Genomic DNA, 27,824 nt, shown 5'->3' with positions numbered 1-27,824 from the left:
CCATGACATCATGTTCAGGTTCAACAATTTCACAGAAAGAGGGGGGGGGGGGGGAGTCAATTTTAAAGAAAAGGCACAAACAAGTCAAATACATTATAGTAAAATGTTTTATTCAAAAACATCCCAAGTAGATTCATTTATAATATCTTACAAATATCTGGTATGAACACTCAAACAAAAAGGAAAAAAAGTGTGAGTGTGACATTTAAAGAGGGACAAGACAACAACAAAAAGAAATAATGACTTGATTGGCAAACTAACTGACAAACATTAAACCCAACCTTTATTCTTATCCAAGCCCTCAAAGAGAACTGTGTCTTGACCAAGCATAAGCCAAAATCAAGAATATGGCTGTATGCAAGGGAGCGGCTGTGCTCTTTGAAACTGAGCTGATGATTCTTTATAAAAGTGAAATGATTGGACAATGCTACGAGAAGGAGGTGAAGCTAGTGCTGTAATCTGTCTCAAACATCAAGGCTCTCTTATTGGGATTAAACGCTACTAGGCTCATGAGATCGATTTGAAAATAATGGTATGTTCTTACTGCCTTCATTTGAAAGTTTAAAGAATATAATCACACCAGTTGCACGCTTTATTTGGGCTTGTCCGATATTGCAACTAAATTAGTGCAGCGCTACTGAGCTTAATTTGAAGTTACAGATTCATGTAGCAAGGTTAATGATTCCCTATATATGAACTTTTGTGTAATACTCTACAATTCAGTCACAGTTACAAAAAAAAAAAAAAAAAAAAACCAACAAAAAACAAAACAAAAATCTAATTATTTCGATCAATAAGGACGCATTTTCACATTCATGGAAGTTAATTCTTGCACGCTTATGGCCAAAAATGTCACCAGCTCTGTGCATCATGGTTCAGTTTGTTCCTCACAAACCACAAACAAGTCTCATTGTTTGTGACTTCGAGAAAGAGGATTGTTTGGGTGTTGCACTTACTCTTCTCAAACTGTTGGATAGCAGCCTGATTTAGCACATGTACGAAGTCGGTAAATTCATTCCAAACATGGTCAGAAACTTTGATTCAAGTTTCTTTTTTGTTGACATTTCCTCAGCTCGACACAAGTGTCACGCTGAACATTTCCCTCTACGTTTCATCACCAAAAAGGTTACGCGACAATACTCTAATGAGGTTAATTCTGATTTCAAACAAAGACCTCCGTGTGGGGAACAAGAGAGGGGCTCATTATCTCCTGAGGAAGAGATTCTGCATTGATGCACAAGACGTGTACAGACCCAGAATAACTCAACTCAGCACCTCAGAGACATTTCATATGCAACTTCCAATTAGGGAGTGATTTTTCCAGATACTGTTGCAAAGTAAAACTAGCAGATGTGGTGTAGCATGCAACTGAGCATCAGTGGTTGGGCTTTGAACATAGCCGGTGGCGGTTAAACCATGGTGAAAAGGAAACGCTTTAGACATGAACAAAATACAATTAACAGTCATTGTTTCTGGTAGAACAGAGTTAACCAGCTAAGCACAAACTGACATCAAAGAGCACTGACAACCAAACTGGATACGTCCTGTCTTTGCACTTAATTTTGGGAAGACCAATCTTCTGGCAAGGCTGGCGTAGTTGTTTTATACATTCATGGGAACGAGACTGTGACCACGCCACGGTACGAGGAAGGTACCGCTGCAGACAGACACATTACATATAGTACTTACAATCAAGCAAAAGAAGGCACTGGAAACATATTATACCACACTGGATTCTTATGCTCTCAGTTATCCATCTTGAAAAAGATAAAAATCTAAAAATCTTCTCTGGACATCATTTGTTTTTGAAAAATAAAGTCTGAAATGTTTAGAAAAATTATTTTTGCACCTTTGACTCGTTTCAGCAAGGATAGTTTACAAAAATTAAGCTGCTATTAAAAAAAAAAAAAAGGGAAAAAATACTTATGGCATTTTGGTTCTTACATAAACCTCTGATTGACCCATTTGCACTAAAAATTTGAGAATATGACAACATCGACTATTCTTTTGTGCTGATAGGGAAAGAAAACTTGTGTGTGTCGTTTTGACAAACAAGTTGAGTTTTTAAAAAAAAGTGTTTAAATGCTTTATAGATGTACTATAAAAGCAGAAATGTATGTTACCTTTGAAATGGAAACAAAAACAAATAAATTAGTGCTCTGTGTCGACAAACACTGTCAGAAAAGAACGAAGAGAGGAACAAGAAAATACTAAGTGGGTCACAGTGCTACCCATGTGGACAAGGGTGTTACTAGAGGTGAAAGGACAGCGCTACATTGGACAGTGCCATCTTCCTTGGTTAAAAACAGCACTTATGGAAGTCACAGTCCTCGCCTGCTTTAACATGATAGGGGTCACTGGATGTCCAGTCTGCTGTACTTCACGCTGTGGTTCCAGTGCAACGCTCGCCACGACAATGGCAGCTGGTAGTTCCGGGGGACCGGGCCGTTCACGTTCTCTTCAAAGTACTGGAACAGTCTATACCACCACACCCGTGAGAATGGGTTACTCTGTGATGTCTCTTTCAGCGACTGAAACACAACAACAACAACAAAAAGGAGAGATCACAACTGAGCCACAATTCCTATTGTGGCAGGTTAAGACCTTGTAATGGTACCTATAACTCACATACACTATACAACTTACGTACTAAAGCACAGGCTCTATTCAGCTTTATTCACTCCAAAACAGCACATTTGAATTCTAGTACATGTCTATGCTACACATGATTTTAGCCCACTAGTATGTGGTTGCTAGGCAACATGACGACATTATAATATATGATATAGATAGGAACCTAGAGGGACCTTTGGTATGTTTCATTGCTCAACTCTTTATTGCAAAAGAGGATTTTGCTAATTTTGTGTTTTATAGCAAGATTAGGCATCTTTACTTTGATGACATTATCTTTGTCCAAAAAAATAAAAAATATAAATCTAGCAGACAAACATAAATGGTACAATCACCTGTTGGTTCGCCATAGTATGGTACCACCAGAAGAGACGTGTAGTGATAAAGTAGGCCACAACCACATCCACAGTGTAGTGGTCATGGGCAAGAAGGATGCAGACTATTCCCACTGCACTCAGAGTCCAGCAAAGCCAGTGATACCACCAGAATCGCTTTGGAGAATCTACCAAAAAGAGAGGGGGAAAAATAAGTTCAAAACACCAGAAAGAACAAACCATATACCAAAAAATTGTTTTCTCCTCCTATGAATTCCAACTCCTGTATCAGCTGGTACTGATGTGTCAGTGTGACCCTACAGCACTACTTAAAGCTTTTCTTCTTTTCACCACTAGATGTCACCACTGTATCAACCAGCACTGCAGTGCCATGTATCACAGGCGAATGAAAACCAGGATTTAATCAAAAACATTGCCACAATATGATAAAGCAGTTAAAAAAGCTACAGCATTTCATCCGCATTCTGGGTTAGCAGTAAACAAGGTTGGTGGGGGTGGGGGGAATGGGGGTGGGGGGTGGTTAGATAATGGTTAACGCCTGCTGAGCAACAGAAACTGTTGTTATGTAACCAAACTACAAATAAACAAACTGACACTAAGATGACAACAACAAAAAAAATGTCGAGACGGAAACACTTCCTCTTCACTTTTACACAGGGTCCACATTTGCTTGTGCTGTTGTGTCACAGTATCTACTCGAGTGTGAAATATCAATGTGATGCCAAAGGCACTAAAACCGAAAGGCTAGTTGGTAAATCGAAGATATATAATATAAGTCCATCTTAATGCTAATTTTAGTAGCAGAGAAAATCGGGGGGGGAACCCCACACATTTTTAAATGGTTTATGGGACTGTCAAAATCATCAGATTTAAACAGAAAGCTTGACTTTGAGAAAGGGAACTGACCCTAGAAGTAAAATATTACAATATATTCTTAATTAAACTGCAACATAGACAAAGTTAAACTTACACTCTTTGATGAAGAGGTACGTTAGTGTCAGCATGACAGTGTGGCCACTATACAGGTAATCTCCACACATAGTGTGAGCACCTGTGATGGATAGTCCCCCACCGGCAATCATTTTCATTACTCTCCTCATCTGTGCCTCCCAGTTCCCAAGCAGCTGAAAGAAACACAGTCGTTCATTAATTCACCTCTAAAGTAAGACGCCATCGGCAAGTGTGTGCACACAACTTATAAAAAGCAAAAATGTAAAAGTTTGTCGTTGCTTTTTAGCTTTCCTTTGAATTCCCAAATTCCATTATTTTATGACAATTATATTATTTAGATATAGGTAAACCATACTGAAGATATGACAATTGCAAAATACCTGGTTACAAGTGAAAGCTTCTGCAACCATACGCTCATAAAAACGACTATATTGGAAGCAAAATATACAGTGTGGAAAAAGGAGTTTTCACAGGAACCTATGCAGTCCCGTGAAACTGTAAGTACAGCCTTACTGCTTCCACAGGAATTAAGAAGGGTAGTAGCAGCCAGGTTCTGCTAATCAAATACATCTGATTAATAAATCATCAGCAACTGACAATTCCTATAAAAGCAGAGATGTATGCAGTTTGCTGGTCTGGCGCATTCAGGTGTGGGTTTTTTTTGTTTTGATTTTTAGAAGAAAGCCTCTCGTCTCTAAAATGATGCATCTGAACAAACCACAGGACTTGAGAAATAAGACCGCAGTGGAGATGTTTGGTAAAAACCAAACACAGCATGTCAAGACCAACACCTCACACCAAGTGTCAAGCAAAGTAGTGTAGGGGCCTTGATTTAGACTCATTTTGCAGCAACAGGACCTGCACACCTTGCAATCATTGAGCTGACTCTGGCTACGTCCACACTAGCCCGGATAGGTCTGAAAACGCTCGTTTTCACAGAGTTGAGCGTCCACATTGAAACGGGCCAAAACGCTTACGTTCCAGTCCTGCGCATGCGCAAAAGCAAGTGAGAATTAAAGAATTTGAAGAAAAGCTATCTGGAGCATGTACAAACTGATATTAATCTTTTTAAGGGCTGTCAAAATTGAGAGCAATCAAAACAACTGCTGTATAATGCCCTCTGCTATCTTTGTTTAATTGGTCACATGACTGCATCACATGGCTAAAATGTGTCATCGTTTTAGAAAGTCTGCGTTTTCCAGTGTCCACTCTGTGACGGGACAGCTCTGTTTTGAAATGTATGCGTTTTCGAGAGCGTTTTCAAAACGCTGTGTTTTTCCTTGAGGAAAACGCCGTCTCAGTGTGGACGGGAGGCCAAAACGGAGAGAAAACGATGTGTTTTCAAACAAAAACGCATTAGTGCGGACGTAGCCTACGTTTAAGTGCTCTAATGTCAGGTGTGAAGACATCTGTCTGACAGTTTGACCTAAATTAGGTCAAGACAATGAACCCAAGCACAGCAGCAAATCTATAACAGAGAGGCTGAAAGGGAAAAGAATCTAACTGGGTCATTGCAGGATCTAAAGTCTAGACATCAACCTAATAGAAATGCTGTGGCCAGCCATTAAAACAGCTGTGCATAAACTTATGTCCACAAACTCCAGTAAAAGCAATGCTGTAAAGACGAGTGACACAATATATTCCCACATTGTCGGTCGGTCGTTATGTCCTTGGGCAAGACACTTCACCTACTGCCTACTGGTGTTGGGCCAGAGGGGCCGATGGCTCGATATGGCAGCCTCGCTTCTGTCAGTCTGCCCCAGGGCAGCTGTGGCTACAACTGTAGCTTGCCTCCACCAGTGTGTGAATGTGAGAGTGAATAATTAGTGGAATTGTAAAGCGATTTGAGGGTCTCGAAAAGCGCTATATAAATGCAATCCATTATTATTAGTATTACATTGATATGAGAGACCGATAAAGTCGAATACAAAACAAGTCATTACTGCTAAAAGTGGTTCTGCAAGCTAGTGAACCTGCAAGGTTGCTTACGTTCTCCACAGGAATTCTGTGAAAGGTTTTCTCACATGACTATAGTTTAATTAGCAAAGTTTAAAGTAACAATACATGATGAATCCCTTTGAGATGTTTGAACCATGAAAAAAAGAACTGTAATGCTGTAGTATCTGTTAATATCCATAATATTATGTGGATTTTATATTTTCTTTTAACATACAGAGTCAAATAACAAACACATCTTTGTTATTTGAAGACCAACTTCCTCAGGCTTTGCTGCACCACCGGAGGAAGTGGTGTGGTATTTTTACATAACAGCAAAAAGCAACGGTGTACGACACTATCGGGGCAGAAAGGCTGTGTGGCTTATCTGCCATCAATCTTACATTTCCCCCAAATATGTCAACATGAGCAAGGTAGGCTACATGACCTAAACTTTAGTAGCATGATCCTAAAATAATATTTTAAGCTAGGTAAAAGAAGATATTATCCCCACAGAAAGCCTTGATTTAGGGATGTCAAACTCTTGGGCCCAATCCAGCCAACTTTGATCTCAATGGAAGCCCGTTTCCACCACTAAGAAAAGAAAAAGAAAAAAAAAGATCCATAACTCAAAATTTCGAGTTATTTTCTCGAAATTTTGACTTATTAACTCGAAATTTCAACTTATTTACTTGACATTTTGAGAAAAGTAACTCGAAATTTCGAGTAAGCACTGCCAATCAGTAATCTACGTGAATGACGTCATTTCCTTGTTACCCGGAAGCTGAAGCCTTCAGGTACAAATGCTACAGCTAAGCTACTGGTATTACATCCAGTCATGAATGCACAGATTGCTGAGTAATTTCAGCGTGGCTTCAAAAATGATGAAATCCTTGTGTTATTAGCTGAATCACATGGCGTTACTATCAGCAAACGTACTCGTGAAAGCGCCAAATGTTTGCAATCCGGTTTTGAGTGCGCGTTACTCTGCGCCATATGCTTCCAGGTAACAAGAAAGTGACCTCATTCACGTAGATTAACTCGAAATTTTGAGAAAAGTAACTTGAAATTTCGAGTTAATAAGTCGAAATTTCGTGTTATGGATATTTGTTTGTTTGTTTGTTTTTTTAGTGGCGGAAACGGGCTTCCATACAAGTGGTACAGGTAAGTGAAAGTCCCCTTTTTTGGCTGTGTCAAAGAACTTTAACTACAAATTTATTACCTGACATTGTTTTTTCGACCAGTCAGCCAATTCTGGCCCTTGGGCTTTTTGTTTCTCATTCTTGATACAAAGGCTTCCAATAAGGAGATATGAAAATGCTTTCCTAGCATTTGCAAAATAGGAACCCAAAGAAAGTTGAGCAACTACTTGACTCTCCCATGGCAAAAATAGATGGACAAATACAATCAGTGGAGACAACATTTGTTCCAAAATCAGTTAAGAAACAAACTATTCATGCTCATACCTTTGGAGCACATTTAAAGTGCATCCCAGGAACAGGCAAAGTAGTGATGTACATTGTAATACACCGGTACATGTAGAGTGTGCCCACAATGAAAAAGAACCTTCTGCCTATTATTGACCTGGAGAAAAAAAGAAGAGGGAAGAGAAAGAAAGTAAATAAAAGAATAATATATTTCCATTTAAATGAAATTTTAGCTTTGACAAGCTAAAAGTTTACACCTAACTGAGACGGTGACTGTACCTGTGCTTGAGAAGTATCCACTGTATGAGCCAGAGTGCCACCAGGAGCATGCCGTTTATCTCACAGATGGAGAAAGCCCACTCTATCCTATCAAACCAGTCGAAGAACTTATCGGGCAGTGGTGGAGTGTGCTCCTTTGTCGGGACTCTCTCGTGGACAACCGAGATGACAACAGTGGTGGTGACAAAGCACACCACCGCATAGAGGAATGCTATGCCCGTCTTCCCCCACTCAGCAGGGAATGGTGTAGCCTCCATTGTAGGGATAGGAATTTGAATCATGTCCTGGAATTCCTTCAATGTGCCATTTCTGTGGGACTTACTACTTCCGTTGGATATTCCACCAACGTGCCCATTTGCGTGGCCGTTTTTATGAGCCTCCATGTGTGTCTCTAGCTTTAGTGTCTCCAGTCGCTCCAACAGCTGCTGCCCACAATCAGACGACACCAGTGAGAGAGGAGGCTTTTGGAAATCTGCTTCTGTGAGCCTGAGTAAAGCAGGGCCATTCATCTGCTGGAGGGCATCTATGTACTCCGGCATTCCCGCTTTGCTCAACCACTGGGAAACATCCTCTGCTGTCCATGCCACCACCTTCCTCATTTTGGCCAGCGGGCAATGTGGAGGATTAGGATGGTCCCCAGACTAGAGGTTAAGGGTTAAAAGAGATTTGGCTGTTTAAAGGATAGTGGTACATCCTCTCCAGTTTTGGCACATGGTGAGTTTTGCACCTAGAGGGAGCCCAAGCCTCCTCTTATTGTGATGAAGAAAAAGAAGGAAGCAAGATCTCTTAGGGTTAGGACCAACAGATGAACAGATGTGAGTCACAGCAGCTTCCTGCACCAAGCTTTTTCCATACACTTCACCCCTGTGAAAAATAAAATGCTGTGAATCAGACTGCAGTGGTGACATATATATCCATTTCCACATACTCCACCCTAAGAGAAATTAAAAATGATTCATAATGCTAGTAAACGGCACTAAGTCAATTTGCATGCAGACATCCGGCTTAGGCTGCTGCTGGGTGTGGCCTGTACCGGATGCCTGACCAGACCTGCAAGCCTGTGTGTGCATTCCGTTTAATAGAGCAGCATGTTGCAAACCACAGATCAAACCACCAAAGATTTAATTCAGAGTTAGGGTTTCAGATTCAAATAGATGTTGATGGGAGACCTCCCATGCAAACATGAGCACATTATAAGTCTTATCTGCTGAGAGGGTGTGAAAATACACACAAAACATGTCATGGAGTGCCTCTTTTGAGTTGCAACATAAAAGGGGGTTTCTGGTTCAAAATCACTACTATTTGACAAAGGCTCACATATCTGAGGTAAATGCAAAGAAAGAGAAAGTGATGGATAGATGGAAGGAGAAAAGAAAACATCTACAGTGTGAGGCAGGGATTCATCGCTCATGGAATAAGCAGAGGAGACAGGGCCAAACACAGATAAATCCTAATTTCTACAGTTTGCTGGAGTAGACTGTCAAGCTAGCTGACCAAGTAATTCAGGTTGTTTCACAATATTATCAATCAAAAAAAAAAAAAAAAAAAAAAAAAAAAAAAATCACAAAAGTTCATATTCTCTGAGAAAATAACATTCTGCAAGTAAATCGTGCCTTTTACCTTCAACTTAAGTTTTCTTTTTGTAGTGTGCATAGTAACATCAAAATCTTTACACCAGCTAGAAGATGAACTCACGTATCTGCTGCATTTCATTAGTTTGTTTATACACCGCGGTGTAGGCGGCTGACACAGGGAGGCCCTGCTTGTGATTCTGGGAGAGAGATGTACATCTGGAGACAAATTCTGCTCTACCACATGGATGGGTCAACAGAGCAGGAGGATGGGAGGGAACCAGGCTGAGAAGAGGAACTCATAAATCAGAATGAAGGTCAGAGCTGAGCGCCAAGTCAGCCCCACCCCTGTCAGGAGGGCAGTCAGCCAGCAGTCATGCCCTCATACAGCCAGGTCAGCCTAGGCCAGCAGCAGCTAAATACACTGGCAGACTGACCGGTTGGCAGGACAACAAGCTGCACATCAGTACCTCATCTCACCTCCAATCTGCTCAGAGGCCTCTTCATTTAGGCCAGCAAAACAGGGCCAAATAAAAAGGCTGTAAGCTTGGTTGTCTACAGAAGCAGTAACAACTGGCATCAGATTTATTCTCGCTGATGTCAGGGAAATAATTTGACCTAATCACTCAATAATTCCAACGAATACAAAACACTACTAAAAGAAGTGTAAAAAAATTAATAAATAAAGACAATGCTAATGGTACCCCCACGGACCAGCTACGTGACATCCCAGCTGTGTATGAAGACATAGCATGCTGGGAGCAAAGCAGAGCAGCATTTACAACAATGTGTTAACAGTTCACAAGCAAGACAGATCAGAGATTAGCTGTCACTGAGTCAGCTGGGTGCGAACGACCTTCGGTCTATGAATCAGCTTACTTGCAAATAATCTCACACAAGCAAAGGGAAACAACAAACTAATTCTCAAACTAATAAAGTAACCTGTACAATGGAATGCCATGCCACATTATTAGGTACACCTGTTTATCTACCCTTTAAAGCAAATATCTAATCAGTGAGTCACATGGCAGTAGCGTCATGTATTCAGGCATGTAGACACTGTTAAGATAATCTAAGGTTCACAGTACCAGAATGAGGACGAAAGATGATTTAGATGACTTGGAACGGGGCATGGCTCTTGGTGCTGTGACATATGGATGGTAAGGTCAGAATTTGTTATATGCAACATGAAAACATGGATCTGTCCTGCCTTCTATCATCAGTCTGGGTTGCCAGTAATTGTGTGGGAATTTTATTATCACACTTTGAACATGTGTAAATGCCACAGCCTTACTGAGTACTGCTGATGATAATGTCCATCCCATTATGATCACATCTTCTGATGGTTGCTCCCAGCACCATAATGTGCCATGTCAACAAAGTTCAAATAATTGTGTGAATGCCTGTTTCTCTTTATTCTTTATCCTTTCTTTATTGTTGTTGCTTCCGTACGTTTTTTGCACCTTAACTAGTCCCACAGTTTTTAACCGATTTTTGCCGTTCAAACTTTAAACAATTCTGCTCCTTCTGCTTATGCCGGCTTATAACCTCTATACTTTTTGAGATATTAAATTTTTAATGCAATTATTTTTGCCCATTGAAATGAATGGAACACGTTATCAATGTGGTCACTTATTTTTGCTTGCCAGGCTGAGGTGTGTTTTAGCTCAGTGAGATGAGCAGCTGTTCCCAGACCGGGAGGGCAGGGTTCAAATCCTGCTTATGGCAACGTTTTTTTCAGTTAACAAAACTTTTTTTTTTTTAACCCTTTTCAACACAAATTTCAGCTTCATCCCTTTTCAGAAGAATTTTCTTTTTTTTTCACCCCTTTTCAGCACAAATCCCAGCTTTTCCAGCTGTTTTCAGCAGAAACTCTGCTGATTCACCTCTATTCAGTACAACCTTCTGCTTTTTTTTAATACCTGTTTTATGCAGAAGTTCTGCTGATTAACCTATTTTCAGCAGAATTTTCAGCCTTTTCACCCCTTATCAGCACAAAGCATCCTTTGCTCATTTCAGCAGAATTGTCAGTTTCTCAATCACTTTTTGGTTTCCTGTACGCCAGTTTGGTTCAGTGAGATGAGTAGCCGCCTTAAGGCCAGGAGGCCCGGGTTCAAACCCTGCTCAGGGCAACTTTTCTTTTCATGAGACAGTTGAACTTTTTCACCTATTGTCAGTACAAATTTCTGCTTCTTTCTGCAGAATTTTCAGTTTATTCACCTCCTTTCAGCACATAGTTTTACTTCTGCTTTTTTCAGCAGATTCCACTACAAGGCATTCACACAGCATTTTCGCAGGAAATGCAACTTTTTCTAGTGTCAAACTGGTTTTGTGAACATGGCATGGTACCAGATCTCAATCCAGTAGAGCAACTTTGGGATGGGATGAAAAGAAAGATTTGCATCATGGATGCTCGCAACAAATGTGGAATCTATGGCACAAAGAATTAAAGCAGTTCTTAAACCAAAAGACAGTCCAACTTGTTACTGGCAAGGTGGACCCTACGAAGTGGCCAGTGAGTGTATTTGCATGGACAAATATTATATTTGAATTTGAAAGATACCACCTTTCAACAATATTTTTGTTTAGTTATTTTGGTACTTAGGTATGGTGCGGTACTTTTTCATTGGCTGTAATGGTTATGTGACCCTATAACTTAAGGATTCTCTGCTAGCATAAGGTGTGTGTGTGTGTGTGTGTGTGTGCGCGCGCGCTCCACACACAACAGAAATTACACTAAGGATTGCAAGCAAACAAGCAAAACCCTCAACCTCATATTATTGTGAATTTTGAAATGCAACAAAGATGTGTATGTATGTATGTATGTATGTATATGCATCTTTAGTCGTACACATAAAGCAGTGCAAAGTCCACATCCTATGATGTGACAAGTTAAGCAAGCAGATGTCTTAAAAGATAAACTGTAGATAATCAACTGTGTAGACATAGACGAGGTGTTTTTACTCTGTGTTTTAAGAGGTTTTTACTCTGTGCCATTGATGTTCTTTCTTAACTGATGTTCTTTCTTAACTGTGCAAATTTAACTTCTTGAGCGATGTGGACAGTACTCACATGAGCTGTTACAAGTTTGTAAGTCTCATTTTAATATTAAGTATGCATTCTTCATGAAGATTATTCACCCATTATTGGTTTAGGCAGCTACCCAGTTGATTCATTAAAAGTCTTTGATGCATGGCTGAATCACTTCAGTAACCCACACCAACACAAGTGATGACTTCCGCATGTATTTCACAATGTGGCCAGTTGTGCAAAGATGAAAAAGAAGATGGGGGTTTAAACTTCTCACTGTAGCCCTTCTTCCGTTCTTCAACCAACTATCGCTGTCACTTATTGTTTTCCGCTGTGAAACACTATGATGCCTTTTCAGAAGAGACTGTCTGAAAGTAGTCCAATTTTTAGCCGAGGACTAATATTGTCAGCTTTTCTATTCCCCATCTGGCACGGATTATCAGGTATTAAAATGGTGAATAAACATCACTATTTTCTATATTTGATACAAGCCATTCTAATCCTGCCAGTAAATAACTGAAGCGACTATCTACCAGGTATTTTCCAAAATGGAACACAGCCATTAAAACCAAATGAGCCTAGTACTTGGAATTCAGCATTACACGTAAAACTAAGGCTTGCTGGCCAAAAGCATGTGGGCATGCTTTTCAACTATAAAATTAATAATTAATTGTTGTTTAACAGCTACAAATACATCACATGGTGTGATGGAAAGAAATAAAGAACAAAGGAAGCAACCATCATTGTAAAAGAAGCATTTTGGAGAAGCAGATCATGTCACCATTTCCTCATATTTTCACATGTAAGCTCTGTTGCACACAAAAAGTAGAATTATTCTAACAAGGATAGTTTTAACACAAGTACAGTACCACCCATGAGCAACAATATATCACCAGACAAACATAAACCCACCATCCATAGTCTGGTTGGTGAGCCAAAAGTGGGACCAAGAGACTCATTTACATCAAGACTATGAACGGAGAGTCGATTCAGATCAGTAATTCAAAAAAAGCTTTTCTGAAAACACAGTTGCTCTGCTCGACATTCATTCCTGTACTTGACAGGGTAGACACACTGATGACTTTCTGTTGGGCCAACACTAGATACACGCTTTTTAAATGCTTGAAATGAATTTGAGCTTAAAGTGTCAGCTGTGTGATGCGTTTAACTACTCCTTCTTACGTGTTGCAAAATTTATGTTTGCATGAATGGACGCAAACACATTGTGTTTATATTTTATCTGATTTTATGAATTTTGCTGCACATTTATTTATAAACAAACGGCTGCCTCTTGTGAGAGCTGAAACTTCCCAGCATGATTAATCAGCTTTGTGAAATTAGGAGAAGTACAGACTTGCATATTTTGGGCTGCGAATACAGATGCACACTACAGATGTTACCACAAATAAATGTGCACAGACACAAGTAAACCGGACCCACCTGTGCTGGTTTATCTGTGGATCACTCAAGCTGGAACATGTAGATATGTTTTTTGCAGAGCATTTAAATTTTTTTCCTTTTTGGGGGGGCCAGTTAACCAATGACAAGAAGAGTGGAATGTCTCCAAACCATGTAAAACAATTCAGGGGGCCAAGGTACCTAGCAGCAACAAGCGTGGAAGTATATAAAAAGATCAACAGCTGCGCAGCTATTTTGAGAACAACTCTGCACAGGTTTTGTAGGTGCAAATTATTTGAAGTTAGCCAAGCACATCACTTTGCTTTAAAAGGGCAACTAATGTTAGTGTTATTAAAATTATTTGTGCTTCATTTCTGATTAATCAAATGTGGTGAAATTGCAGTTCTGTTTTTTTATTATAGCACTAACATAAAAGTAACCACTCTGTGTTTCAACTCCAATTATGTGGAGGGGAAAAAATTAATGGATTTCAGCTTTTGATGTACAAGTGTCTCTTATTCACAGCGCCCAGGGTTATTCAATTTGGCTCTTTACTTTTAAACTATGGTAGATTAACTGCTAATGAAAACTGTTAGTTGCCCCCTAACATAAGTTACAATCCTTTTTTAAGCTACATATTTAGCTATTTCTCATTGAGACACAGCTAAGCTATTGCAGTTGAAGAGAAGCCACAGTAAAAAAAAAAAAAAGGTCCTAATTATATTCTATGCACAAGATTTAAAGTAAAATAAAATGAAATACAGCATTAGAGTTTTCTAACTACGTCAGCTACATCCATACACACATTAGTAGATGTCTAATAATTCGATCAGAAAATTATTTAACTGTAGGCTATAGACTTTGCATGCCACATGACTTGTCTTGAGGAAGGTACACAGTTACTTTTGTTGTTAGGCAGTGATCAATCCAATCTCCATACCAAGCACATTTAGAAATAATGAAGTTACTCTTTTGTCACATGCTTGCATACAAGCAACACTCTTGGACAGAAGACCCTCATGGATGTTGCCTGCTACTGCAGGCAAGTAATAAAACAAAGAGTTGCACCAATTCCAGATTTTAACTTCTTTTTAAACTCTTGCCAAAGTGAGATTTAATTATTTAAATCTCACTAACCTGACATAGATTCACACAGCCACGTCGCAGTAATAACTTCTATTCTCTATAAACTTTCTGAGCTACAGTAGATACAGCACTGTATGCAGCCTAACACTTTTTTTTTTTTTTACACCCTCCGTGCCACTTGTGCGCCAGTGTAAGTGGTGAAATGCACACACTTTCTGATATTCACAGCTCAGAATAAGTACTGATTTATTAAGAGTATGAGGAAAAACTGCCAGCAGATCACTTCGCCACTTTGCACCAATAAATCTCACTTGTGAAAAGCTTGTGTTGCCTTTAACCTCTGTCTGCATGTGATACAATTACAATTTTGTGTAAATGTAAATACAAAACATTTTATGTCAATGGAAGTAAACAAATATGATATTTCCACACAACTGCTTTTAAAAAGAAATGAATCGTTTATCTTCTTCCTGTTCTGTGATCTAAGGGTGTTGGCCTTTTCTTTGTTGAGATTTTGAAAGACTTCTATCCGATTACAATTTTTTTTTTGTACCTTTGGAGCCCACTAACAATGAATGAACAAGACGCTCTCATCTGTATCCCTTTACAGCACGCAAACAAACACCCCCATAGACAATGAAAGGACAATATTTACATAGCCGGGCTAACGTGGCTGCAGTGAAATATTACATTGATAAAATGTAACCCTGTTTGTTCCTGTGATCACATGGTAGTTCAGAGAGCCATTGGAATGAGTTAATTTGGTTAGGCCAACTCCTTCGACTATGGTCCCATTTCTAAGAAACAGAGCCACTGAGAAGGTCAGATTCACGAGAAGAAATCCATTTGCATTCACACTGGTTCTATACTTTAAAACTTCCTTAGTGGTGAATACTCAGGAATGAATAATCTCCTCGGGCTACATAAAATAAAAATGGGAGACGACTGTGTTTTTTAAAGTCCTAGCACTTTATATCAGGATAGACATGCTACCAAAGTAAACATCCTTGCTTTTGCACAGTTGCTTCTTAATAATACTTAATCTATGCCATGAACACACTCAACTTTCTCATTTAACCTACAGCTTGATGTTGCTTTCTTAAAATAACAGAATGTGTATTTAGTGTTGCAGAGGGGCATGATCCCTTTGAAATGCGACCAAAAATAAATGCAAAAACCACAATTGCAAGCATCATATCTTGAAGTGACCCAATCAGCTTCAGAAGCCACGTGAAATGAAGAACAAGATACAGCCACTAGAAAGTTTTGCATAATATTGCAGTGACAGTGACAACTGTCATGACCAGACTATGAACTGTGGTTATAACTGCATGACTGTAGGTATAGTACAAAGTGCCCATGGAATGATACTGTCATTAAAATGAGCCGTTTCTACTCCTTCCCATGTTGGATTTAAAATCCAAAGGGCCCAAAGGCAAAACTCATTCACTCTTGAATGAATTCAATTGAAGTTGTTGAAATATTACCTCCATATCATTATTTTACTACTTTATGTTATGAAACCTACAACATATGCTGTTCATACCTTAAAAATCCTGCTATCACAAAACAATGTTATCTCATATCAATCTGTTAATTGACAGTGCAAGGGTGCAAAAATAGGATAGGTGTTTGCACAAGTCTCTGGGGGAGCTGAATGTCACAACAACCAATGTACTGAGAGTTTCTGTCTTCTAATGAGAAAACCACCTGTGGCTTTATGGGTCATGGATAAAGATGATAGGCCCATACAGCCCCAGAGGATCATCACACAAATTAGCTAGATGCTCTGTTCATCTGTGTGTGGTGTAGACACTTCATAAATTATATCTGGGATAGCACAGAGAAGACTTCTTGTCAACAGGGAGTAATTAGTGTATTACCCAGCATTGACTACATATTATCAACAATCTGACTACAAAGACGAGTCTCATAGCTGCAATGACCTAGCAGACTTGGGCAGAAAATTCCCAACTTGCCAATAATGTTTTCTGACTGAAACTAGAAAATTGATAGCTCATGTCATTTAGAAAAATCGTAAAACATTTAAAGCACACTTTAAATGCCAACAAAGCACAATGATGATTCTCAACTAGCCTGGACTTTGGACTTTTAAGGATCATTAACTTACTGTACTCCAAGTCTTCTGGGTCTTTGCAACCTCAACAGTCTTTACGTGAAGAGGCAATCAGTGCGCCCTTTTGATATCCTCATGGCAAGGAAGGTCAAATGGAAGGAAAACAGCTACTTGCTCATCTATATTAACGTACTATTTTATTTAAACTATGTATGTGACCTCCTTAATCCATTAGGTATAAAAGTGTATGTTAAAGGTTTAGTCATGTGGAAGCTAGGGCAACATGAACCAGACAAAATTGTATAGGTATGATTAGTCTTAAAGCTCATTACCATGTAGGCTCAAACTGTATCTTTTGCAGTCTGCTTCCTCATTATACGACTGACGTAAACTGAATGGGAAATCATCTCTTACTTGACTTTCTAGCAATGCTTTGTGTCTACACAATTTGTGTTTCATATGTCATAGCACTGGTCTGCCTTTGGTCACTGTTATACCAGCTACCCCAAGTACATTACTAGGTTCATTTTTCCTTGTAAAATAGCCTAAAATCTACAATAAGGCTGCACTAGTGGTGGGCGATATAAATGATATACGATAGAAACTATATCAATTTGGCCAATAATAGAGATTTTGACTATATCGCGATAGCGCATGTTGATGATGTCATCAAGCTATGCCTGTTTTGTTCAAAAGCATCGCAGCGGCTACAACCATTATCATCTGCAAATTATGCCGGGTGACAGTCATAGCAAAGAGATGAAGCACTTTTGAAATATGGGGAAAGCCAAAAACTGCGCTTCCACCACTTCCGTAACTGATTCATTAATGTTGAATTCTCTTGCAGCTGTTCTATTTCCATGTTGTTGCAGTATATTAATAACTAACCTCGTATTGTGGATAAATAATCTCAGTTGTTCTCCTGACTGAAGTTTGGCCCGTGTATAGCACCCTGCTATGCGATTGCATTTGTCTCTAACCACCAGAATCCCTCACGTTAACTTTTATCGAGTGGGAAAAAAGTTGGCGTTCATCCTCCAGCTTCACTGTGCTAATGTTATGCTAACATAGCTGTGTCGCTAGCAATCACGTAGGACAACATTATATACCAGGTAGTCCAACTTTAGTAACCCTGCAAACGCCACTGCTGTTTAGTTTTCTGTTTTCATTTATGTTGACATATTATGTTAAGTGATAGCAGAGCTGTACGTTTGAATTAAAAAAAAATCTCTCAGTCACAACATGGTATGTCATGTTTAGGTGGAAACTAGCGAGCTAACTTCCTGTTAACTTCTAATTCAGTTAAATGTAAGAAATTCTGTTTTCATGGATGCCTGGATGTTAAACTTAATTGTTACACCTGGTAAAGCAGCAAGGCTGATGATTTTATTAAAGATGAAAGAATTTAGACCGTTTTTAACTCTCAGTGTTTGTTTGACTTTGGGACCTGAAGAAGACGGAGTTTTGGACCCAGATTACAAAGCGAAGCTCCTCACTACGGCAGCCGTAATGCTCTGACAATCTATCAAGCAGTGCGGCTTACCAAAGTTGTACTAAAACATTTTTTAACAGATTTCTGCACGCCAAAATCGGTTCGAGGTCAGTAAGCACAACCAGAATTCAAACATAAGGCACACTCTCGATTTTTGAGAAAATTAAAGGACTTTAAGTGTGCCTTATAGTGTGGAAAATACCTTATACAGAAGAAAAGAATATATCGCGATATATATCGTTACTACACGTGCTTCAAATTATACCGCGATATGGATTTTAGGCCATATCGCCCAGCCCCAGGCTGCACCGTATCATACAATCTGCAATAATATTCTTATACATTTTTATGTAATAGAAAAGTGTTATACTATGCATTTACATGCATAACACTGACACTAGCTGATGTCTGAGTGAGAGACCAGCATGTCAGCCTATGCCAATACAGTACCTAAAATTGTAGCTATTACAGAGGACAATACTTTGTTTAAATGTTTAACAGGAACAGTTTTCTTACATAATTTGCGAAATCTGTTTCATCACTTGATAAAAAAATAATAAAATAATAGCTCCACCAAAGCACCACAAGGCTATAACGACATGTGACGAGATGCAAGCAGCTGGTAAGGTGCAGCCCTAAGTCCGATAACTAATATGGGATGCAAAGAGGAACCGGAGCTACCTGAAAGAAACCAAAAAGGAAAATAGCCAGCTCAGATGTATGCGAGGAAAATATAAGCCATTAAAAGGCCTTCAGTGGTAGCTTGATCTGCTTAAAATGTCTTACCAACAGACCCACCCATCATGCTTGCCAACATGTGTTTGTCATGGCCCTGCATCAACTAAAAACTTAAAGCTCACACATCAACTCCAGTGAAATTCCTACTTATGCACTGCCCTTTTGTTGCAGAATTATTAAAATGCCATCTTGTATTTTGACACAATTTCTTTCCTGACATTTCCGTGCTACTAGCCTAGATTTCTAAAAGCTGTTGTAGGACACAAGAAACTGGGGCATCATGTGAGTGGTGGTAAAATTTCATGTGTTTCTAATTATGGCAGAAACAGTACTGAAGCTCTGCATTTTACTTGGCCCATAAATGCTTAATTAAACCAATAGCAGTTGATCAATAAAATGTAAAGTCAACTAACACGTGCATTAGCTACTAGCATTATCACATAAGATTGCATATTAAAGCACAAATATGCTAACTATTTTCAGTCATCAAATAAATATCTAATTTTTTAAATTATAAAACCTATGAAATAAAAAACAGAAACTGAATATTAACAAAAATTTACAATACAGAATTAGTTAGTGTAAGTGGTACTATTACACAGAACTAAGTTTAAACTAGGCTAAGTTACTGCTACCCAAAGGGAGCACACAGTGGGGATCAAGCCCTAATTAGGAAGATTTTAAAGAGTGCTGAAACTCAATGCCAACCTTGTTCTGAGTCATTTTGATAATGACAGCAAACAATAGACCTTAATTTTAGTTAATCCCAGCAGTGTTAGAAATGAGAGGCTGTTCAAAAGAAGCTGGTGTTTTAGTTAAGCAGCCAAATATGCTGAACCATACCTATTAATATAACAAATGGTCCTTTTATCAGTTTTCTGATTTTGCTGGTGTTGCCTTATTTATGTGCAACTACCTTTTTATATTCAGTATATAGCATTTAGCTGCTTTTTCATTAACTCTTTTTAGCCTAACATAGAACAAGCCCACCAGAGCCTATCTTTACATTTTTATATGCTGTTGTGCCATTCTTTGGAACATTTCAAATGGCTATGAATGAATACAACTGTTATATCCCAAATTAAACTACAAGGAAATTAAAAATTGTTTTTGTTTTTTGTTAGGTTTTTTTTGTTTTGTTTTTTGTTGAGGTTCTTTCTTTCTTTAACACAAACATCCAAGCTGAAACTCAGTCAAAAGTTTCTTAGTGTAACTCTAGGTCTCTTTGCCACTTTTGCAAAAGGGACCTCATGTTTCCATTACTTTAGGCACAAATCTCACAAGGGCCACAAACAAGTACTTCTGTTTTCTCTTTATCGAGTCAGAGCAAATTGGGAGCCATCCAATTTTTAATAGAGTCTTGGCACCTATGCAAGATCTAGAACTTAGAAACATCTTGAGGTTTAAAAGAGATATGTAATTAAATGTCATCTGTGTATCAGTGATAACAAATGTGGACCATAAGGACCATATATATCAGAAACTATAAAGGCTCCAAAATAGAACCTTGTGGCACACCAAAAGCACAAGAAGTGAAAGAGGCGGTGAACTTAGAAGTAGCCACCAAAAAAGAATTTAGAATAATTCAGTGAGATATATAGAGTTAAAAAAAAAAAAGAAAGAAAAGAAAGAAAAATAAAGAGGATTTTGAAAATTCCAGCCTATGACCAGAAGGCACATGATGTAAACAGACAGCAATACAATTATTAACGGGTGCTTAGAAATTTGAATAAAAAATTGCCATCTTAGAATCAGTAATCGTTACATAAATATTAAGAGGGACCATGTGTCAGACTAGTTTGAATTTATGGTTCTTAATACCCATCACTAGACAGTAATCCTGGACAGTACTCCAGTCAAAGCCATTATACATGAACACAAGTTATTAATAGTGTTATGTACCCAGTAGCTACACAACATAGAAAGTTATTAACATATTTAGTTACTTTCATGTTTTGTTTTTGTAATTACATAATTACATCATGTGTCAGTGTTTGTGTTTCTCTTGTTTGTTAGCTCAATTTTGGTCACTTCTGTTAGATAACTTACTTCACCTTATATGTTGACATTGTATAGTTTTTTCCGCTAAACTCACCTCTTTTAATGGCCCAGAACTATGACTTCCAATTACAATTTGATCGGTTTTCCATTTTTAGGTAAAACAAAAGACATTTGTTTCAAAAACTACACATGTGACCAAATGTTTAGCCAGTGGCACCAACATAAAATCATAAAATCATTGAAATAATTTATTTACCACTAAACATTCTTTAAACTTACTTTAAACCTAACCATATCATGAAAACATTTCAAAAATAATCTATATAAAAAATGAAGCAGCAATGTGCATGAGAAACAAAATTTTGGCTATGACTGCACACTGTGTTACTAACCACCTTGGCCCTTCACAATTATTTATTCTGAATGAAGGGTATTTAATCCTAGTGTTGCAGTTCAACCCCACTTCAAAAGCACTGACAGAAGGACTGTGGCACCTGACAAGTTTACAACTTATATAGTTTATGCCAGTACAAAATAAAACTCTGCCACACACACCACCCCCTGGTCTGAAATGACTTTAAAATTTGTGAACAAAATCCTCAAAGAGGTTAAGCATATTACTATAGATTACTACATTTCTAGAGAGAAAGGTAAGGATAGCAGGATAACATTAGTCACCTTATCAAGCACACCTGACAATCTAAAGCACTCTAGTACGGTGCTGGGTCCACTTTTATGATGCCCATAATGTTCGTTTTTCCCCGACACTGTCACAGCTGTGTTAATTGTTAACCAAGACCTCCATCACCTCGACAGATATATCAGAAATCGCTGGTTGGCACAAAGTCACGTGGACTGTTAGTAAAACTTTAAACACATCAGCAAACCCTAACTCCACATATTACATTAATATAAAAAAATTATTAACATTAAATACATCAAGTATATTTTTGACAAATGAATGAATGAAGAATAAATGTAAACTTAATTAATGGGGAATAATTCAAGAGTTAAATTTTATGCCCAAGAGTGCGTTATTTCAGTCTGCCCTGCAGAGGTAACGGAGAAGTAATTTTTATATGGGTATCACTATTACAACAAAACAAATCCACCCAAACCACTACACCAGTATGCAGTATGCACTGCTAACGCGCCCAGTGTATCTTTCACAAAAGGCTTTATTTACTAAAACTCTGTGGTGAGTGCACATGCAGGCTTCTTCCCCCCTTTTATCTGCTTTTCCCTGTCTTGGAGTTTGTGTCTCACTCGTCTTCCTCATCCTGCTCTGTTCATAACTGTGTCTCTCCTCATTTCCTGCCGCTGTCTGCTTCTCTCTTCTGCAGAGGCTAGACCCAAAAATTTCCCTAAGCTTCCACTAACAGTTTGTCGGCACATGCAAACATCACTCATAAGGGTGCTACTGTCAGTTAGATTCAAAAATGATGTCAATGTCAAAACCTAGACAATGGTGCTATCATTAACAAAAATAATAATACTTACACCACCTCATACACTTTAATTGCTTCCTGTAACCAACATCATTGATAAACAAACAAACAAAAAGTAGACCGTTTGTGTGTCTGTGTTAGATATTTTTAATTTCTAAATTTAAAATTTAAAATGAAAAACTGGGGGGGGGGGCACACAATAGTCAATGACAGCATGGAAACCCCATTTCTTTCCCAGTACTCGAGGAAAAAGGAAATTCATGGTGGTATTGTTGTCCAATCTGTTTTTCATGGCTGTGCCTAGAGGAATCACATTTTTTTACCCCTTACTAAACGAAAAAAATCTGTTTTCTTGCTTGTCAAATGCTTGTTCAATGTGTGGCATGCTTCCCTTGTGCAATGAGGCGTTCTCTGCAAAAGCTCTGAGTACAGTGACAACAATAAACCCCATTTAACATTTTGCCTTCTTGACACTGGCTGCAGTCACACTGTTTATCGCAGTGAAGAGCTGCTTTCTCAACAGTTTCTTGGCACAGACATCTCCCTGTTCACTTCGTTCACTGTCTCTTTTGACTGGTGAAAGTCTTCAGGGCATTTCCTTGTGCCCTGTGTGGATATCGGTGGTCATACACAGCAAATGAAACAGATTTCGGTTTTGTTTCTTCAAAGAAGCTACAATTATTTAAACACTTCTGTTTCCTTAAAGTGAAGTGGGCTTCTCTGTTGCAGTGTGTGGAAAACAGTGCTATGTCAGGTCCCACCTCTTCTTCTTCTTCTTAAGAGAAGCAAAACAGATGCGGCTGTTATTCAGCCAAGAAGCACAGGGCTAAAACAAATGTTTGACCATCTTTTTCTCTCGGTTAATATTTACACAGAAAGAGTAAGAGTAGTACAGCGAGATTGGTGGAAAATACACCCACTCATCCGCCGTCTCTGTAACGGGCACACCTGAGATTTAGCTTTGCATCCAAATAATGGTTGACTCAAGTGACTTAGCGTGCTAAAAACACCGCTTTCATTCACACCAAGGCCTTAGCAGCCGCTCTGTATAGTGTGGCTTAAAAGCTTATAGTCTGACCACCTAAAAATAGATAGACAAGCTGGCGTCTTCAGTATTTAGCTAGCTAGCCTGCTAGCTTGGGCTCTTGTATTGAAAGCGAGGGTCTGGGAGGACAGTAAGCAAGTGTGTGTGTGTGTGTGTGTGTGTGTGTGTGTGTGTGTGTGTGTGTGTGTGTGTGTAGGAATAAAAACTGCACATTAATAACCACACAGAGGAGTGTAGCCGAATCCCGATAAACGATAACGGGACATGTTTAGTCGAGAAGAGTCGATAAAAATGTTTCAACACAAGGCCAGGGAGCGCTTAGTGGGCTAACGCAACGTTTGGAAATACATGGAAAAGATAAGAAGTGGTCGCACAAAAGAGCAGCTGTTGCAATACAGCGGTTTATCTTTCAGTTTGTAGTTAACACATTAACTTAGGTTAACCTATCTCCACACGACTCGGAAGCCAAAGTGTTAACTTAACAACTAAATATGGAACAGAGAGGTATCTTTCGATAGCTAGGTTCGTTTTCGACATTAGATAACTGTATTGAAATTGCCTTACCGTTGAAATGTGAAATGTTTACGGACCTCTTCTCGACTCGTACTGCTCAGTACCGCAATGTGGTGGTCTGTATCTTTTGGTCAGTAGGGTAGGCGGGTTAGCAGGGAGTTCCCCACACGACGTCATCGAGTGCTGCCTTCAAGCATCAATGGAAATCGCACAATTTAAAAAATGACGCTTCATGCCAATACAGCAACGTGACCAACGATGAGACTCAGCAGCACACGACTCCCATTAAGCATAAAAAAGCAACAAAATTGACAACCTACAGCATATTTGTTTTTAGCAAAAGATAGGAATGTTTACATGTTTAATTTATGATTTACCAGCTAAGTCGGAGCATTTAAACACAGCAACAGTGACAACTACAGTGAGAGAAAAATGCAATGTTGTACAGGAACACGCCAACCCCACTCATTTTCATCTGAGGCCATCTATTGGTGAAGACTGGACTCTACTTAGTAAGCCACGCTTACTTTCAATTCTATGTCAGTCTTTGATTATTTCTGAAGTTATGAATTATATTATTATATTATTTCTAAAATTGACCTTACTGTATCAGTAATACCAAAGCCTTCAGGACATCAATCCAAATCCTGATCGACCATAAACAGGAATTTTATAAAGAACTTTGCATTAACAAATGTGTGACTTTTTCTTTCTAGCTAATGAATGTCTTTTATTCATCTCCTAGGACCTAACCCTAATTTGTATAATGCAAAGCATACTGGGCACCAAGAAGTCATAAAAACATCAACAAACATGCCCAACCTTTCACGTTAAATATGTTTTCATTTTCTGTTTGTTCAAAACTGAAATGAAAATATCTAGTGACAAGTACTGGAGGAGTATTTAATGAATTATAATTATGAAAGACAAAGAAACAGTGACGCATCAGTAATGACTGGAAGGGACTCGGGAAGTCAAAGGGGAATGGAAAGTCCTTGGAATTGGAACATGTGTTCTGAGGAAATCAGGGTAAATAAACTGCACTGGACTTTGCTCTGTCCTATTTTTGATGGCGTCACATTGATTTTTTATTTTTTTGCTCTCTTCAAACGTGCATCATGCTGACTTTTCTTTGGAAATTTATAGTGTTTTATGTTTTTTACACCTCTGGGTTTTTATCTAATTACGTGACGTTCGAAGATGAGGCTAATATACCAGCAATCGCCAAATATTTCAACACGAAAGGGAGGTACGAGGAGGTTAACCCGTATCTCAGAGAGGACATACTTGCTGTAAACAGGTCAATTTTACAGCCTCCACTGGATGAATGTCAACAAATTCATCTGACAGCCATAATAAGACATGGCACAAGATACCCGACGACCAAAAATATTAAGGAGATGCAGCAGCTCTATAACATGATCCTGCACAATGCCTCAGGAGAACAGAGCTGGCTGCACGAATTGCAGACCCAGTGGAGGATGTGGTACACTGAGGACATGGACGGACGACTCGTCCAGAAAGGTGTGGATGAGCTGAAGCACCTGGCTGTCAGGCTGTCAAAGCTGTTCCCCTCACTGATTTCAGAGGAGAAGCTTCGAGGTGGATTCATCAAATTCATAACCAGCTCAAAGCACAGGTGTGTCAACAGCACACTGTCCTTCAAGGCAGGACTAACAGAACTGTGGCATATTAAAGGTACGACCATGATTATTATGATGGCCCCTTTATGCATAACCTGTTGCTCATTATAATCTGTTGCTTTCCTCTGTGCAGATATGGAGTTTGATCACGCGGTGAATGACGCTCTCATGAGGTTTTTTGATAAATGCACCAGGTTTTTGGAGGAAGTTGATAACAACCCATCAGCTGTGACAGAGGTGGAGAAGTTCAAGCAAGGGCCAGAGATGAGGAGGGTCCAGCAGAAGATCGCAGACATCCTCAACGTCCCATACAGTTCCATCACATACGGTTGTATCTACAAAACCAGACTGAGTGTATTATCTGCACTCTTATTATCTGTATTAACAGAGCAATGCCTTATTTATAATATCATATATCTTACATCTAAGGTGCTTCAGTGTTAACTTCATTCTGAGCAGTCAGATGAAGGCTGCTCTCTAAACGCTTCCTAGTTCATTTTGTGAGGATGCCACCTCTCTGGAAGAGAAGAATCCATGTTTGAACAGCCTGTGTTACTGAACCACTTAACATTTATCTTGCAGATGTGGCTGAGGCTGCATTTTACTTGTGTGCTTACGAATTTGCAATTAGGTCAGTGAAGTCCCCCTGGTGTGAGCTCTTTGACGAGGACGATGCAAAGGTAGGAGATAGCCATCAGATATATTAAGTGCAGATGTTTATGAGGTTGTTAGAGAAGCCAGAAGAATCTTTTGTGGTTTAAACAGTTGAACATCTTGTTTCAATTTTGAGCATTTATCTGGTTTAACAGGTTATTGAGTATGCAAGTGACCTAAGGGAATTCTGGAAAAGAGGCTATGGTCATGATATTAACAGCAAGGCAAGCTGTATCCTATTTCATGACGTGTTTAGCCGAATGGACAAGACGGCCACTCAGAATAAGTAGGTGAACTTTTAATAACCTGTAGGTTTTTGATGCCCTTGATTAAAGAAATACATGAAACAATTATGTTTACATAACTAGAAACCATTCATCAAAGGACAATTTTATATGGCATTGGGATGGACTCCAGAGTCCCGCTTTTGTGTTTTCTTTACAGTTTATCTTCAGATTTACAGCAGGAACTGTAGCTAATTTTAAACTTTCTTTCTCCTCTGTGCGGCAGGTTGGGACAGCAGGTGACTGAAGCTGTGACAGTCCAGGTGGGCCATGCAGACACCCTTCTTCCTCTGCTTACCCTTCTGGGCTTCTTCAAGGACAGCGAACCGCTGACATCAACCAACTATGCTGCACAGGCCCATCGCTCATTCCGCACCACTCACATGTTGCCCTATGCAGCTAACTTGGTCCTGGTGCTCTCTGACTGCGGGGGAGGTGACCTCAGACTACAGCCGCTGCTCAATGAGAAGCCTGTAACTTTCCCCGGTTTGACTAATCGGTCTTCCATGCCGCTCTATCGAGATGTCTTAGAGCACTACAGTGATCTGCTCAAAGGCTGCGACTTTGAAACCGAGTGTCAGCTGTTCAAGCAGCCTGCTGAAGTTTAGGCAGATATTAACAGAGGTCTTGTTATTTCATTTTTCCACAGTGGAATAAATGATAGGCTCCTACAGTAAAAACGCAACTGGCTGAAAAAGCTTTTATTTCTAAGTGTTCCATCTTGAAGCGATGACCATCTTTTCTTAAGCTCTGACATTAAAGAAATAAATGGACAAATATGCTCTGTTTTATTTCTATTAATTTGTTTAACGAAATGTTCAAGAAATCTTCTTTTATAGAAAAACCCCCCAAAAACCTTTAAGTAGTTATAAGCTTCCATGATTGCCGATGGTATATGATTCATTCAAAACTAAATAATAATAAGACATTTTTGCATTAGAGGAGTTCGCATCTGTGGAGTCATAAATCCAGCATAAAGGTTAACAATAGCAGAAGATAATGTCTTTTTTAAAATGTATTTATTATTTATTTGCTTATTTATTCCCTGGCAAGGGAGAAGACACTCTCCCCATCCCCCACCACCACACCTAGCATGCAGACACACACATATTTTGGCAACACACATGAAAGTATTTCGCAAATGATGTCTCAGTTCTGCTTCCCATGCTTGATTTATGTGATTAGAGCCTGTGTTTCAGTGATTTGTGAACTCCCAGATGATGTGACACACACCAACAATAATTAATAACCGTTGTTTGCTTACTCCAGCATCTGCCTTTGCTGAT

The 27,824-nt window shown here is 39.0% G+C and overlaps 2 protein-coding genes across 2 annotated transcripts; one reads left to right on the top strand and one right to left on the bottom strand.

The window, feature by feature from the left end:
• Nucleotides 1–133: 133 nt before the first annotated feature.
• On the bottom strand, nucleotides 134–24,071 carry LOC146619879 (phosphatidylcholine:ceramide cholinephosphotransferase 1-like). The gene is made up of 6 exons (XM_085369788.1): nucleotides 24,009–24,071; nucleotides 7,559–8,422; nucleotides 7,319–7,436; nucleotides 3,937–4,090; nucleotides 2,967–3,133; nucleotides 134–2,531 (listed from the first exon to the last, which is right to left on the bottom strand). Exons 2-6 carry the CDS (start codon nucleotides 8,155–8,157, stop codon nucleotides 2,355–2,357), a joined length of 1,215 nt encoding a protein of 404 aa, XP_085225914.1. The 5' UTR covers nucleotides 8,158–8,422; nucleotides 24,009–24,071; the 3' UTR covers nucleotides 134–2,354.
• An 862-nt stretch (nucleotides 24,072–24,933) lies between these two features.
• On the top strand, nucleotides 24,934–27,306 carry LOC146619878 (multiple inositol polyphosphate phosphatase 1-like). The gene is made up of 5 exons (XM_085369180.1): nucleotides 24,934–25,655; nucleotides 25,734–25,928; nucleotides 26,183–26,280; nucleotides 26,410–26,540; nucleotides 26,765–27,306. Exons 1-5 carry the CDS (start codon nucleotides 25,076–25,078, stop codon nucleotides 27,144–27,146), a joined length of 1,386 nt encoding a protein of 461 aa, XP_085225306.1. The 5' UTR covers nucleotides 24,934–25,075; the 3' UTR covers nucleotides 27,147–27,306.
• Nucleotides 27,307–27,824: the final 518 nt, after the last annotated feature.

This window comes from Diplotaxodon limnothrissa, linkage group LG13, assembly GCF_057381915.1.
Source record: "Diplotaxodon limnothrissa isolate DT_005_m linkage group LG13, D_limnothrissa_male_GT1.1, whole genome shotgun sequence".
Classification (NCBI taxonomy): domain Eukaryota; kingdom Metazoa; phylum Chordata; class Actinopteri; order Cichliformes; family Cichlidae; genus Diplotaxodon; species Diplotaxodon limnothrissa.
This window is presented reverse-complemented; position numbering and strand designations above follow the sequence as displayed.